Source organism: Nerophis ophidion, linkage group LG13 (genome assembly GCF_033978795.1).
Source record: "Nerophis ophidion isolate RoL-2023_Sa linkage group LG13, RoL_Noph_v1.0, whole genome shotgun sequence".
Classification (NCBI taxonomy): Eukaryota; Metazoa; Chordata; class Actinopteri; order Syngnathiformes; family Syngnathidae; genus Nerophis; species Nerophis ophidion.
The window spans coordinates 1818086-1836752 of NC_084623.1; the positions used below are offsets into that span (position 1 = coordinate 1818086).

The 18667-nt window shown below is 39.1% G+C and overlaps 1 protein-coding gene across 7 annotated transcripts in view; it reads right to left on the minus strand.

Moving 5' to 3' along the window:
• LOC133564882 (transmembrane protein 237A-like) overlaps window positions 1-18383 on the minus strand; it is a 31225-nt gene extending 12842 nt beyond the window's left edge. For 3 of the 7 annotated variants that reach the window (XR_009809360.1, XM_061919423.1, XM_061919420.1), the window contains exons 1-7: window positions 17936-18382; window positions 15413-15490; window positions 15273-15356; window positions 15022-15142; window positions 2622-2767; window positions 1542-1654; window positions 1277-1468 (exon numbers count right to left, since the gene is read on the minus strand). Coding sequence is in view for 5 of the 7 variants with exons in the window: in XM_061919423.1 (XP_061775407.1) it covers window positions 1277-1468; window positions 1542-1654; window positions 2622-2767; window positions 15022-15142; window positions 15273-15356; window positions 15413-15490; window positions 17936-18062 (861 nt within the window). In the remaining 2 variants the exon portion in view is untranslated. Of the gene's footprint in view, window positions 1-1276; window positions 1469-1541; window positions 1655-2621; window positions 2768-15021; window positions 15143-15272; window positions 15357-15412; window positions 15491-17935 lie in introns of all 7 variants that reach the window. The other 4 variants (XR_009809359.1, XM_061919421.1, XM_061919422.1 and 1 more) reach the window with 4 other exon arrangements.
• Between the last annotated feature and the right edge of the window lie 284 nt (window positions 18384-18667).

Below are 18667 nucleotides of genomic sequence, written 5' to 3' on the forward strand. Positions count from 1 at the left end.
TATACCACCCCAGTGTGTTTATTATATACCACCACAGCACGTTTGTTATATACCACCCCAGTGTGTTTATTATATACCACCACAGCATGTTTGTTATATACCACCACAGCATGTTTGTTATATACCACCACAGCATGTTTGTTATATACCACCACAGCATGTTTGTTATATACCACCCCAGTGTGTTTATTATATACCACCACAGCATGTTTGTTATATACCACCCCAGTGTGTTTATTATATACCACCACAGCATGTTTGTTATATACCACCACAGCATGTTTGTTATATACCACCCCAGTGTGTTTATTATATACCACCACAGCATGTTTATTATATACCACCACAGCATGTTTGTTATATACCACCACAGCATGTTTATTATATACCACCACAGCATGTTTGTTATATACCACCCCAGCATGACCACTTTAAAGCAACCGCTCTCATCATGCCGGCACAGAAGCAAGGCACTACTGTGTAACAATGGCCACACCCCCATGTAATGCACACTATATATATGTAACAACCACAGTGTAACAATGGCCACACCCCCATGTAATGCACACTATATATATGTAACAACCACAGTGTAACAATGGCCACACCCCCATGTAATGCACACTATATATATGTAACAACCACAGTGTAACAATGGCCACACCCCCATGTAATGCACACTATATATATGTAACAACCACAGTGTAACAATGGCCACACCCCCATGTAATGCACACTATATATATGTAACAACCACAGTGTAACAATGGCCACACCCCCATGTAATGCACACTATATATATGTAACAACCACAGTGTAACAATGGCCACACGCCCATGTAATGCACACTATATATATGTAACAACCACAGTGTAACAATGGCCACACCCCCATGTAATGCACACTATATATATGTAACAACCACAGTGTAACAATGGCCACACCCCCATGTAATGCACACTATATATATGTAACAACCACAGTGTAACAATGGCCACACCCCCATGTAATGCACACTATATATATGTAACAACCACAGTGTAACAATGGCCACACCCCCATGTAATGCACACTATATATATGTAACAACCACAGACACTTCAACAAAATCCCCTGAAGAGCAGAGAAATCTGCAAACCAGGCTTGTAAGGATGATATAGCCTCTGTGTTTTTGACCTAACGTATATTCCGCTCTACGCCGGTATTGAGCACTGTATGACGGATAAACCACAGAAACCTCATATAAGTGTGTGTGTGTGTGTGTGTGTGTGCGCACCTGTCGAAGGCGGACACGGTGCTGATGGCGAGCAGCAGGTAGAGCAGCGACTGAGCAGCGTAGGCCAGCGAGTGGTACTGATGCAGCAGGTTGCCGAGTGACGACATGTGCTCGCCCGCCAGCACGTAGACCACCGCCATGTTCCACGCCGCACAGCCCGCCAGGAAGCCGTGGGAGAAGAGGCCCAGCACCCTGCGGGGGAGGGGGGGACACCTCAGCACACTAACATCTCTCAGCATTGTGGGGAAGGGTCAAAGGTCAGGACCTGAAGCCGCTGTGCACCTGCAAGGCCACGTCTCTGGTGCTCCACACCTGTCTGGACTCCAGGTACTCTGAGTCTGTGTGCTCCACCTGGGGACGTCCTAGAGATACGTGCACCTTAGAGGTCAAGGAGGTCATAGTTCATACAAAGACAACCTAGAGATACGTGCACCTTAGAGGTCAAGGAGGTCATAGTTCATACAAAGACAACCTAGAGATACGTGCACCTTAGAGGTCAAGGAGGTCATAGTTCATACAAAGACAACCTAGAGACATGTGCACCTTAGAGGTCAAGGAGGTCATAGTTCATACAAAGACAACCTAGAGACATGTGCACCTTAGAGGTCAAGGAGGTCATAGTTCATACAAAGACAACCTAGAGACATGTGCACCTTAGAGGTCAAGGAGGTCATAGTTCATACAAAGACAACCTAGAGACATGTGCACCTTAGAGGTCAAGGAGGTCATAGTTCATACAAAGACAACCTAGAGACATGTGCACCTTAGAGGTCAAGGAGGTCATAGTTCATACAAAGACAACCTAGAGACATGTGCACCTTAGAGGTCAAGGAGGTCATAGTTCATACAAAGACAACCTAGAGACATGTGCACCTTAGAGGTCAAGGAGGTCATAGTTCATACAAAGACAACCTAGAGATACGTGCATCTTAGAGGTCAAGGAGGTCATAGTTCATACAAAGACAACCTAGAGACATGTGCACCTTAGAGGTCAAGGAGGTCATAGTTCATACAAAGACAACCTAGAGACATGTGCACCTTAGAGGTCAAGGAGGTCATAGTTCATACAAAGACAACCTAGAGACATGTGCACCTTAGAGGTCAAGGAGGTCATAGTTCATACAAAGACAACCTAGAGACATGTGCACCTTAGAGGTCAAGGAGGTCATAGTTCATACAAAGACAACCTAGAGACATGTGCACCTTAGAGGTCAAGGAGGTCATAGTTCATACAAAGACAACCTAGAGACATGTGCACCTTAGAGGTCAAGGAGGTCATAGTTCATACAAAGACAACCTAGAGACATGCACCTTAGAGGTCAAGGAGGTCATAGTTCATACTTACTGCTCCTCTCCACAAAGACTCTGGGAGCATGTCCATGGGGGGCGTGTCCATGGGGGGCGTGTCCATGGGGGGAGGACTGTGGGCGTGTGTCCATGATGACATCATCATGGAGGTTGTTGGTGCAATGATCTGATGACTTCACCTTCCTGCAACAACACATTGACTTTCTGTTAGCTGTCATACGGGGAAGTGATATCATCAAAACAAGTACTGGCATATGTGATATCAAGTGCAATACAAGCACAGTGTTTACTTATGTGTGATATCATATGCAATACAAGTACAATGTTTAAATATGTGTGATGTCATGTGCGATACAAGCAGTCCTGCAGCGTGTTTACTTGTATGTGATATCATGTGTAATACAAGTACAATGTTTACATATGTGTGATGTCATGTGCAATACAAGTACCGTGTTTACATATGTGTGATATCATGTGCAATACAAGTACCGTGTTTACATATGTGTGATATCATGTGCGATACAAGTACCGTGTTTACTTGTGTGTAATATCATGTGTGATACAAGCAGTCCTGCAGAGTGTTTACTTGTATGTGATATCATGTGTAATACAAGTACAATGTTTACATATGTGTGATGTCATGTGCAATACAAGTACCCGTGTTTACATATGTGTGATATCATGTGCGATACAAGTACCGTGTTTACATATGTGTGATGTCATGTGCGATACAAGTACCGTGTTTACATATGTGTGATATCATGTGCGATACAAGTACCCGTGTTTACATATGTGTGATGTCATGTGCGATACAAGTACCGTGTTTACATATGTGTGATATCATGTGCGATACAAGTACCGTGTTTACATAATGTGTGATATCATGTGCGATACAAGTACCGTGTTTACATATGTGTGATATCATGTGCAATACAAGTACCGTGTTTACATATGTGTGATATCATGTGCGATACAAGTACCGTGTTTACATATGTGTGATATCATGTGCAATACAAGTACCGTGTTTACATAAGTGTGATATCATGTGCAATACAAGTACCGTGTTTACATATGTGTGATATCATGTGCGATACAAGTACCGTGTTTACATATGTGTGATGTCATGTGCGATACAAGTACCGTGTTTACATATGTGTGATATCATGTGCAATACAAGTACCGTGTTTACATATGTGTGATATCATGTGCAATACAAGTACCCGTGTTTACATATGTGTGATATCATGTGCAATACAAGTACCGTGTTTACATATGTGTGATGTCATGTGCGATACAAGTACCGTGTTTACATATGTGTGATATCATGTGCAATACAAGTACCGTGTTTACATATGTGTGATGTCATGTGCGATACAAGTACCGTGTTTACATATGTGTGATATCATGTGCGATACAAGTACCGTGTTTACATAATGTGTGATATCATGTGCGATACAAGTACCGTGTTTACATATGTGTGATATCATGTGCAATACAAGTACCGTGTTTACATATGTGTGATATCATGTGCGATACAAGTACCGTGTTTACATATGTGTGATATCATGTGCAATACAAGTACCGTGTTTACATACGTGTGATATCATGTGCAATACAAGTACCGTGTTTACATATGTGTGATATCATGTGCGATACAAGTACCGTGTTTACATACGTGTGATATCATGTGCGATACAAGTACCGTGTTTACATATGTGTGATATCATGTGCAATACAAGTACCGTGTTTACATATGTGTGATATCATGTGCAATACAAGTACCGTGTTTACATATGTGTGATATCATGTGCGATACAAGTACCGTGTTTACATATGTGTGATATCATGTGCGATACAAGTACCGTGTTTACATATGTGTGATATCATGTGCAATACAAGTACCGTGTTTACATATGTGTGATATCATGTGCGATACAAGTACCGTGTTTACATATGTGTGATATCATGTGCGATACAAGTACCGTGTTTACATATGTGTGATATCATGTGCGATACAAGTACCGTGTTTACATATGTGTGATATCATGTGCGATACAAGTACCGTGTTTACATACGTGTGATATCATGTGCAATACAAGTACCGTGTTTACATATGTGTGATATCATGTGCAATACAAGTACCGTGTTTACATATGTGTGATATCATGTGCGATACAAGTACCGTGTTTACATATGTGTGATATCATGTGCGATACAAGTACCGTGTTTACATATGTGTGATATCATGTGCGATACAAGTACCGTGTTTACATATGTGTGATATCATGTGCGATACAAGTACCGTGTTTACATACGTGTGATATCATGTGCGATACAAGTACCGTGTTTACATATGTGTGATATCATGTGCAATACAAGTACCGTGTTTACATATGTGTGATATCATGTGCAATACAAGTACCGTGTTTACATATGTGTGATATCATGTGCGATACAAGTACCGTGTTTACATATGTGTGATATCATGTGCGATACAAGTACCGTGTTTACATATGTGTGATATCATGTGCGATACAAGTACCGTGTTTACATATGTGTGATATCATGTGCGATACAAGTACCGTGTTTACATATGTGTGATATCATGTGCGATACAAGTACCGTGTTTACATACGTGTGATATCATGTGCAATACAAGTACCGTGTTTACATATGTGTGATATCATGTGCAATACAAGTACCGTGTTTACATATGTGTGATATCATGTGCGATACAAGTACCGTGTTTACATATGTGTGATATCATGTGCGATACAAGTACCGTGTTTACATATGTGTGATATCATGTGCGATACAAGTACCGTGTTTACATATGTGTGATATCATGTGCGATACAAGTACCGTGTTTACATACGTGTGATATCATGTGCGATACAAGTACCGTGTTTACATATGTGTGATATCATGTGCAATACAAGTACCGTGTTTACATATGTGTGATATCATGTGCGATACAAGTACCGTGTTTACATATGTGTGATATCATGTGCAATACAAGTACAATGTTTACATATGTGTGATGTCATGTGCAATACAAGTACCGTGTTTACATATGTGTGATATCATGTGCGATACAAGTACCGTGTTTACATATGTGTGATATCATGTGCGATACAAGTACCGTGTTTACATACGTGTGATATCATGTGCGATACAAGTACCGTGTTTACATATGTGTGATATCATGTGCGATACAAGTACCGTGTTACATAGGTGTGATATCATGTGCGATACAAGTACCGTGTTTACATATGTGTGATATCATGTGCAATACAAGTACCGTGTTTACATATGTGTGATATCATGTGCAATACAAGTACCGTGTTTACATATGTGTGATATCATGTGCGATACAAGTACCGTGTTTACATATGTGTGATATCATGTGCGATACAAGTACCGTGTTTACATATGTGTGATATCATGTGCGATACAAGTACCGTGTTTACATATGTGTGATATCATGTGCGATACAAGTACCGTGTTTACATATGTGTGATATCATGTGCGATACAAGTACCGTGTTTACATATGTGTGATATCATGTGCAATACAAGTACCGTGTTTACATATGTGTGATATCATGTGCAATACAAGTACCGTGTTTACATATGTGTGATATCATGTGCGATACAAGTACCGTGTTTACATATGTGTGATATCATGTGCGATACAAGTACCGTGTTTACATATGTGTGATATCATGTGCGATACAAGTACCGTGTTTACATATGTGTGATATCATGTGCGATACAAGTACCGTGTTTACATACGTGTGATATCATGTGCGATACAAGTACCGTGTTTACATATGTGTGATATCATGTGCAATACAAGTACCGTGTTTACATATGTGTGATATCATGTGCAATACAAGTACCGTGTTTACATATGTGTGATATCATGTGCGATACAAGTACCGTGTTTACATATGTGTGATATCATGTGCAATACAAGTACCGTGTTTACATATGTGTGATGTCATGTGCGATACAAGTACCGTGTTTACATATGTGTGATATCATGTGCGATACAAGTACCGTGTTTACATATCTGTGATATCATGTGCGATACAAGTACCGTGTTTACATATGTGTGATATCATGTGCAATACAAGTACCATGTTTACATATGTGTGATGTCATGTGCAATACAAGTACCGTGTTTACATATGTGTGATATCATGTGCGATACAAGTACCGTGTTTACATATGTGTGATATCATGTGCAATACAAGTACCGTGTTTACATATGTGTGATATCATGTGCGATACAAGTACCGTGTTTACATATGTGTGATATCATGTGCGATACAAGTACCGTGTTTACATATGTGTGATATCATGTGCGATACAAGTACCGTGTTTACATATGTGTGATATCATGTGCAATACAAGTACAATGTTTACATATGTGTGATATCATGTGCAATACAAGTACCGTGTTTACATACGTGTGATATCATGTGCGATACAAGTACCGTGTTTACATATGTGTGATGTCATGTGCAATACAAGTACCGTGTTTACATATGTGTGATATCATGTGCGATACAAGTACCGTGTTTACATATGTGTGATATCATGTGCAATACAAGTACCGTGTTTACATATGTGTGATATCATGTGCGATACAAGTACCGTGTTTACATATGTGTGATATCATGTGCAATACAAGTACCGTGTTTACATATGTGTGATATCATGTGCGATACAAGTACCGTGTTTACATATGTGTGATGTCATGTGCAATACAAGTACCGTGTTTACATATGTGTGATATCATGTGCGATACAAGTACCGTGTTTACATATGTGTGATATCATGTGCGATACAAGTACCGTGTTTACATATGTGTGATATCATGTGCAATACAAGTACCGTGTTTACATATGTGTGATATCATGTGCAATACAAGTACCGTGTTTACATATGTGTGATATCATGTGCGATACAAGTACCGTGTTTACATATGTGTGATGTCATGTGCAATACAAGTACCGTGTTTACATATGTGTGATATCATGTGCGATACAAGTACCGTGTTTACATATGTGTGATATCATGTGCGATACAAGTACCGTGTTTACATATGTGTGATATCATGTGCAATACAAGTACCGTGTTTACATATGTGTGATATCATGTGCGATACAAGTACCGTGTTTACATATGTGTGATATCATGTGCAATACAAGTACAATGTTTACATATGTGTGATGTCATGTGCAATACAAGTACCGTGTTTACATATGTGTGATATCATGTGCGATACAAGTACCGTGTTTACATATGTGTGATATCATGTGCGATACAAGTACCGTGTTTACATATGTGTGATATCATGTGCAATACAAGTACCGTGTTTACATATGTGTGATATCATGTGCGATACAAGTACCGTGTTTACATATGTGTGATATCATGTGCAATACAAGTACCGTGTTTACATACGTGTGATATCATGTGCGATACAAGTACCGTGTTTACATATGTGTGATATCATGTGCGATACAAGTACCGTGTTTACATACGTGTGATATCATGTGCGATACAAGTACCGTGTTTACATATGTGTGATATCATGTGCAATACAAGTACCGTGTTTACATATGTGTGATATCATGTGCAATACAAGTACCGTGTTTACATATGTGTGATATCATGTGCGATACAAGTACCGTGTTTACATATGTGTGATATCATGTGCGATACAAGTACCGTGTTTACATATGTGTGATATCATGTGCAATACAAGTACCGTGTTTACATATGTGTGATATCATGTGCGATACAAGTACCGTGTTTACATATGTGTGATATCATGTGCGATACAAGTACCGTGTTTACATATGTGTGATATCATGTGCAATACAAGTACCGTGTTTACATATGTGTGATATCATGTGCAATACAAGTACCGTGTTTACATATGTGTGATATCATGTGCGATACAAGTACCGTGTTTACATATGTGTGATATCATGTGCGATACAAGTACCGTGTTTACATATGTGTGATATCATGTGCGATACAAGTACCGTGTTTACATATGTGTGATATCATGTGCGATACAAGTACCGTGTTTACATATGTGTGATATCATGTGCGATACAAGTACCGTGTTTACATATGTGTGATATCATGTGCAATACAAGTACAATGTTTACATATGTGTGATGTCATGTGCAATACAAGTACCGTGTTTACATATGTGTGATATCATGTGCGATACAAGTACCGTGTTTACATATGTGTGATATCATGTGCGATACAAGTACCGTGTTTACATATGTGTGATATCATGTGCAATACAAGTACCGTGTTTACATATGTGTGATATCATGTGCAATACAAGTACCGTGTTTACATATGTGTGATATCATGTGCGATACAAGTACCGTGTTTACATATGTGTGATATCATGTGCGATACAAGTACCGTGTTTACATATGTGTGATATCATGTGCGATACAAGTACCGTGTTTACATATGTGTGATATCATGTGCGATACAAGTACCGTGTTTACATATGTGTGATATCATGTGCGATACAAGTACCGTGTTTACATATGTGTGATATCATGTGCGATACAAGTACCGTGTTTACATATGTGTGATATCATGTGCGATACAAGTACCGTGTTTACATACGTGTGATATCATGTGCGATACAAGTACCGTGTTTACATATGTGTGATATCATGTGCGATACAAGTACCGTGTTTACATACGTGTGATATCATGTGCGATACAAGTACCGTGTTTACATATGTGTGATATCATGTGCGATACGAGTACCGTGTTTACATATGTGTGATATCATGTGCGATACAAGTACCGTGTTTACATATGTGTGATATCATGTGCAATACAAGTACCGTGTTTACATATGTGTGATATCATGTGCGATACAAGTACCGTGTTTACATACGTGTGATATCATGTGCGATACAAGTACCGTGTTTACATATGTGTGATATCATGTGCGATACAAGTACCGTGTTTACATATGTGTGATATTATGTGCGATACAAGTACCGTGTTTACATACGTGTGATATCATGTGCGATACAAGTACCGTGTTTACATATGTGTGATATCATGTGCGATACAAGTACCGTGTTTACATATGTGTGATATCATGTGCGATACAAGTACCGTGTTTACATATGTGTGATATCATGTGCGATACAAGTACCGTGTTTACATATGTGTGATATCATGTGCGATACAAGTACCGTGTTTACATATGTGTGATATCATGTGCAATACAAGTACCGTGTTTACATATGTGTGATATCATGTGCGATACAAGTACCGTGTTTACATATGTGTGATATCATGTGCAATACAAGTACCGTGTTTACATACGTGTGATATCATGTGCGATACAAGTACCGTGTTTACATATGTGTGATATCATGTGCGATACAAGTACCGTGTTTACATACGTGTGATATCATGTGCGATACAAGTACCGTGTTTACATATGTGTGATATCATGTGCAATACAAGTACCGTGTTTACATATGTGTGATATCATGTGCAATACAAGTACCGTGTTTACATATGTGTGATATCATGTGCGATACAAGTACCGTGTTTACATATGTGTGATATCATGTGCGATACAAGTACCGTGTTTACATATGTGTGATATCATGTGCGATACAAGTACCGTGTTTACATATGTGTGATATCATGTGCGATACAAGTACCGTGTTTACATATGTGTGATATCATGTGCAATACAAGTACCGTGTTTACATATGTGTGATATCATGTGCGATACAAGTACCGTGTTTACATATGTGTGATATCATGTGCGATACAAGTACCGTGTTTACATATGTGTGATATCATGTGCGATACAAGTACCGTGTTTACATATGTGTGATATCATGTGCGATACAAGTACCCGTGTTTACATATGTGTGATATCATGTGCGATACAAGTACCGTAATTACATATGTGTGATATCATGTGCAATACAAGTACAATGTTTACATATGTGTGATGTCATGTGCAATACAAGTACCGTGTTTACATATGTGTGATATCATGTGCGATACAAGTACCGTGTTTACATATGTGTGATAATCATGTGCGATACAAGTACCGTGTTTACATATGTGTGATATCATGTGCAATACAAGTACCGTGTTTACATATGTGTGATATCATGTGCAATACAAGTACCGTGTTTACATATGTGTGATATCATGTGCGATACAAGTACCGTGTTTACATATGTGTGATATCATGTGCGATACAAGTACCGTGTTTACATATGTGTGATATCATGTGCGATACAAGTACCGTGTTTACATATGTGTGATATCATGTGCGATACAAGTACCGTGTTTACATATGTGTGATATCATGTGCGATACAAGTACCGTGTTTACATACGTGTGATATCATGTGCGATACAAGTACCGTGTTTACATATGTGTGATATCATGTGCGATACAAGTACCGTGTTTACATACGTGTGATATCATGTGCGATACAAGTACCGTGTTTACATATGTGTGATATCATGTGCGATACGAGTACCGTGTTTACATATGTGTGATATCATGTGCGATACAAGTACCGTGTTTACATATGTGTGATATCATGTGCAATACAAGTACCGTGTTTACATATGTGTGATATCATGTGCGATACAAGTACCGTGTTTACATACGTGTGATATCATGTGCGATACAAGTACCGTGTTTACATATGTGTGATATCATGTGCGATACAAGTACCGTGTTTACATATGTGTGATATTATGTGCGATACAAGTACCGTGTTTACATACGTGTGATATCATGTGCGATACAAGTACCGTGTTTACATATGTGTGATATCATGTGCGATACAAGTACCGTGTTTACATATGTGTGATATCATGTGCGATACAAGTACCGTGTTTACATATGTGTGATATCATGTGCGATACAAGTACCGTGTTTACATATGTGTGATGTCATGTGCAATACAAGTACCGTGTTTACATATGTGTGATATCATGTGCAATACAAGTACCGTGTTTACATATGTGTGATATCATGTGCGATACAAGTACCGTGTTTACATACGTGTGATATCATGTGCGATACAAGTACCGTGTTTAAATATGTGTGATATCATGTGCGATACAAGTACCGTGTTTACATATGTGTGATATCATGTGCGATACAAGTACCGTGTTTACATATGTGTGATATCATGTGCGATACAAGTACCGTGTTTACATACGTGTGATATCATGTGCGATACAAGTACCGTGTTTACATATGTGTGATATCATGTGCGATAAAAGAACCGTGTTTACATATGTGTGATATCATGTGCAATACAAGTACCGTGTTTACATATGTGTGATATCATGTGCGATACAAGTACCGTGTTTACATATGTGTGATATCATGTGCGATACAAGTACCGTGTTTACATATGTGTGATATCATGTGCAATACAAGCAGTCCTGCAGCCTGTTTACTTGTATGTGATATCATGTGTGATACAAGCAGTCCTAGAGTGTATATTTGTGTGTGATATTATGTGTGATACAAGCAGTCCTGCAGAGTGTTTACTTGTGTGTGATATCATGTGTGATACAAGCAGTCCTGCAGAGTGTTTACTTGTGTGTGATATCATGTGTGATACAAGCAGTCCTGCAGAGTGTTTACTTGTGTGTGATATCATGTGTGATACAAGCAGTCCGGCAGAGTGTTTACTTGTGTGTGATATCATGTGTGATACAAGCAGTCCTGCAGAGTGTTTACTTGTGTGTGATATCATGTGTGATACAAGTACCGTGTTTACATATGTGTGATATCATGTGCGATACAAGTACCGTGTTTACATATGTGTGATATCATGTGCGATACAAGTACCGTGTTTACATATGTGTGATATTATGTGCGATACAAGTACCGTGTTTACATACGTGTGATATCATGTGCGATACAAGTACCGTGTTTACATATGTGTGATATCATGTGCGATACAAGTACCGTGTTTACATATGTGTGATATCATGTGCGATACAAGTACCGTGTTTACATATGTGTGATATCATGTGCGATACAAGTACCGTGTTTACATATGTGTGATGTCATGTGCAATACAAGTACCGTGTTTACATATGTGTGATATCAAGTGCAATACAAGTACCGTGTTTACATATGTGTGATATCATGTGCGATACAAGTACCGTGTTTACATACGTGTGATATCATGTGCGATACAAGTACCGTGTTTAAATATGTGTGATATCATGTGCGATACAAGTACCGTGTTTACATATGTGTGATATCATGTGCGATACAAGTACCGTGTTTACATATGTGTGATATCATGTGCGATACAAGTACCGTGTTTACATACGTGTGATATCATGTGCGATACAAGTACCGTGTTTACATATGTGTGATATCATGTGCGATAAAAGAACCGTGTTTACATATGTGTGATATCATGTGCAATACAAGTACCGTGTTTACATATGTGTGATATCATGTGCGATACAAGTACCGTGTTTACATATGTGTGATATCATGTGCGATACAAGTACCGTGTTTACATATGTGTGATATCATGTGCAATACAAGCAGTCCTGCAGCCTGTTTACTTGTATGTGATATCATGTGTGATACAAGCAGTCCTAGAGTGTATATTTGTGTGTGATATTATGTGTGATACAAGCAGTCCTGCAGAGTGTTTACTTGTGTGTGATATCATGTGTGATACAAGCAGTCCTGCAGAGTGTTTACTTGTGTGTGATATCATGTGTGATACAAGCAGTCCTGCAGAGTGTTTACTTGTGTGTGATATCATGTGTGATACAAGCAGTCCGGCAGAGTGTTTACTTGTGTGTGATATCATGTGTGATACAAGCAGTCCTGCAGAGTGTTTACTTGTGTGTGATATCATGTGTGATACAAGCAGTCCTGCAGAGTGTTTACTTGTGTGTGATATCATGTGTGATACAAGCAGTCCTGCAGAGTGTTTACTTGTGTGTGATATCATGTGTGATACAAGCAGTCCTGCAGAGTGTTTACTTGTGTGTGATATCATGTGTGATACAAGCAGTCCTGCAGAGTGTTTACTTGTGTGTGATATCATGTGTGATACAAGCAGTCCTGCAGCGTGTTTACTTGTGTGCAAAGGTGTAGATACAGTACAGTACATATTATTAGTAGATTGCACAGTACAGTACATATTATTAGTAGATTGCACAGTACAGTAAATATTATTAGTAGATTGTACAGTACAGTACATATTATTAGTAGATTGCACAGTACAGTACATATTATTAGTAGATTGCACAGTACAGTACATATTATTAGTAGATTGTACAGTACAGTACATATTATTAGTAGATTGCACAGTACAGTACATATTATTGGTAGATTGTACAGTACAGTACATATTATTAGTAGATTGCACAGTACAGTACATATTATTAGTAGATTGCACAGTACAGTACATATTATTAGTAGATTGTACAGTACAGTACATATTATTAGTAGATTGCACAGTACAGTAAATATTATGAGTAGATTGTACAGTACAGTACATATTATTAGTAGATTGCACAGTACAGTACATATTATTAGTAGATTGCACAGTACAGTACATATTATTAGTAGATTGTACAGTACAGTACATATTATTAGTAGATTGCACAGTACAGTACATATTATTAGTAGATTGCACAGTACAGTACATATTATTAGTAGATTGCACAGTACAGTACATATTATTAGTAGATTGCACAGTACAGTACATATTTCATACAATTGACCACTAAATGGTAACACCCCAATAAGTTTTTTAACTTTTTTAAATGGGATTCGACGTGTGACGGTCATGTGACCGCCTGGCTCTGTTTGATTGGTCCAAGGTCACCAGTGACTGCATGTGATTGGTGAAACTCAGGCATGCGTAGATCCTACTTTGGAAAACCAAAACAAACATTAATAGATCGATAAAAAAAAAAGTAGCGAGTAACGAGCTGAATGTACATGAATGGAGTGTTTCTTCTCTATAAATATACTCAAATAAAAGTAAAAGTATTTTGCTTAAAAACTACTCTTTGAAGTACAATTTATCCCAAAAGTTACTCAAGTAGATGTAACGGAGTAAATGTAGCGCGTTACTAACCACCTCTGCATGTGACACATGTTGACTTCAGCACCTTTATAACATTCACACTCCTAAATAATAATATAGATAATAATGAAAGTAATAAGTTTTCATAAGGACACTCCTAAATAATAATATAGATAATAATGAAAGTAATAAGTTTTCATAAGGACACTCCTAAATAATACAAGCAGGTGTGATTGCTGCAGGTGTGCTGTGGGCTGAGTGTGGGTGTGCTATCAGAAGGTGAATAACAATAAACAGACCTTTTCCTTCTGGTCTTCCTGGCCATGGCCCCCTGGTCCTGGTCCTGGTCCTGGTCCTGGTCCTGGTTCTGGTTCTGGTTCCGGTCTATGGTGGTGTTGCCGTTGGGCGTGTCTTCCTGGTCTGAGGAGGCAGGAAGGAGTAAAAAACCACAACAATCAAGCAACAATATCATCAAAAGTGTCGGGACACTTGTTGCAGCTGTCCCAAGACTTTTGCAGCCTAGTCAGCAGAATGCAGCAGCAAAAGCGACCAATCGTAGAGCTCCTCTTCTTCCTCCTCTTCTTCTGCGGCGCCGCCTCCAGAAGGTCAGGGGTCAGCGTCTGCTCGTCCACTGCTGGGACACAAAGGACAACATGGTGAGGGCAGACAGGAAGCCCCGCCCACTCTCACCTTCTCCAGGCTCCTCCCCTTCATTGGCCTCCTTCTTGGGCCTCCTCTTCTTGCCCTTGACGGTTGGCATGGCGACGGCTGTGACACACCCACACGCGTTATTGGGGTCAGTGGAGTAACACCATTGGATTAAAGTGAAGAACAGCTGCTCTCAGCGTCACCTGCTGGACTAATTCTTCTGTGACATCATCTACAGGTGCTACTGTCGTCGTCAACAGGTGCTACTGTCATCATCTACAGGTGCTACTGTCGTCGTCAACAGGTGCTACTGTCATCATCTACAGGTGCTACTGTCATCATTTACAGGTGCTACTGTCGTCGTCAACAGGTGCTACTGTCATCATCAACAGGTGCTACTGTCATCATTTACAGGTGCTACTGTCATCATCTACAGGTGCTACTGTCATCATCAACAGGTGCTACTGTCGTCATTTACAGGTGCTACTGTCGTCGTCAACAGGTGCTACTGTCGTCGTCAACAGGTGCTACTGTCGTCGTCAACAGGTGCTACTGTCGTCATTTACAGGTGCTACTGTCATCATCAACAGGTGCTACTGTCATCATCAACAGGTGCTACTGTCATCATCAACAGGTGATACTGTCGTCATTTACAGGTGCTACTGTCATCATTTACAGGTGCTACTGTCGTCATTTAAAGGTGATACTGTCGTCATTTACAGGTGGTAAAAACATCATTAACAGGTGGTACAAACATCATTAACAGGTGGTACAAACATCATTAACAGGTGGTACAAACATCATTAACAGGTGGTACAAACATCATTAACAGGTAGTACAAACATCATTAACAGGTGGTACAAACATCATTAACAGGTGGTACAAACATCATTAACAGGTGGTACAAACATCATTAACAGGTGGTACAAACATTATTAACAGGTGGTACAAACATCATTAACAGGTGGTACAAACATCATTAACAGGTGGTACAAACATCATTAACAGGTGGTACAAACATCATTAACAGGTGGTACAAACATCATTAACAGGTGGTACAAACATCATTAACAGGTGGTACAAACATCATTAACAGGTGGTACAAACATCATTAACAGGTGGTACAAACATTATTAACAGGTGGTACAAACATCATTAACAGGTGGTACAAACATCATTAACAGGTGGTACAAACATCATTAACAGGTAGTACAAACATCATTAACAGGTGGTACAAACATCATTAACAGGTGGTACAAACATTATTAACAGGTGGTACAAACATCATTAACAGGTGGTACAAACATCATTAACAGGTGGTACAAACATCATTAACAGGTGGTACAAACATCATTAACAGGTGGTACAAACATCATTAACAGGTGGTACAAACATCATTAACAGGTGGTACAAACATCATTAACAGGTGGTACAAACATCATTAACAGGTGGTACAAACATTATTAACAGGTGGTACAAACATCATTAACAGGTGGTACAAACATCATTAACAGGTGGTACAAACATAATTAACAGGTGGTACAAACATTATTAACAGGTGGTACAAACATCATTAACAGGTGGTACAAACATCATTAACAGGTAGTACAAACATAATTAACAGGTGGTACAAACATCATTAACAGGTGGTACAAACATCATTAACAGGTGGTACAAACATCATTAACAGGTGGTACAAACATCATTAACAGGTGGTACAAACATCATTAACAGGTGGTACAAACATCATTAACAGGTGGTACAAACATCATTAACAGGTGGTACAAACATTATTAACAGGTGGTACAAACATCATTAACAGGTGGTACAAACATCATTAACAGGTGGTACAAACATCATTAACAGGTGGTACAAACATTATTAACAGGTGGTACAAACATCATTAACACATGGTACAAACATCATTAACAGGTGGTACAAACATCATTAACAGGTGGTACAAACATCATTAACAGGTAGTACAAACATCATTAACAGGTGGTACAAACATCATTAACAGGTGGTACAAACATCATTAACAGGTGGTACAAACATCATTAACAGGTGGTACAAACATCATTAACAGGTGGTACAAACATCATTAACAGGTGGTACAAACATCATTAACAGGTGGTACAAACATCATTAACAGGTGGTACAAACATCATTAACAGGTGGTACAAACATCATTAACAGGTGGTACAAACATCATTAACAGGTGGTACAAACATCATTAACAGGTGGTACAAACATTATTAACAGGTGGTACAAACATCATTAACAGGTGGTACAAACATCATTAACAGGTAGTACAAACATCATTAACAGGTGGTACAAACATCATTAACAGGTGGTACAAACATTATTAACAGGTGGTACAAACATCATTAACAGGTGGTACAAACATCATTAACAGGTGGTACAAACATCATTAACAGGTGGTACAAACATCATTAACAGGTGGTACAAACATCATTAACAGGTGGTACAAACATTATTAACAGGTGGTACAAACTGGCATTATAAAGATACTACAGCTGAAGCACTGGTGCGAGGTGGACTTACCTGCAGGTAGAACAGAACTGTGGCCAAGGTGCTCCTGGGGAGTCTGCAGTCCTGATGGTGGACTCTGAAGGAGACGAGAAGACGGACCAGAGCAGGACACGGCCAAGTGGATTTGTGATGATGTCATCAGCTGCAGCCTGCTGACCTAATCCTTTTTAAGCTCCTCCCCCTTCAGACCTTGTTCCCACTTCCTGTGTCAGTGAAGGAACTTCAATTAGTCCCTTCAGTACCTCTATCACATCATGATATCACCTTCGTTTGACAACCTCTATCACCAGACAAACTGATATCACATCATGATATCACCTTCGTATGACAACCTCTATCACCAGACAAACTGATATCACATCATGATATCACCTTCGTATGACAACCTCTATCACCAGACAAACTGATATCACATCATGATATCACCTTCGTATGACAACCTCTATCACCAGACAAACTGATATCACATCATGATATCACCTTCGTTTGACAACCTCTATCACCAGACAAACTGATATCACATCATGATATCACCTTCGTATGACAACCTCTATCACCAGACAAACTGATATCAGATCATGATATCACCTTCGTATGACAACCTCTATCACCAGACAAACTGATATCACATCATGATATCACCTTCGTATGACAACCTCTATCACCAGACAAACTGATATCACATCATGATATCACCTTCGTATGACAACCTCTATCACCAGACAAACTGATATCACATCATGA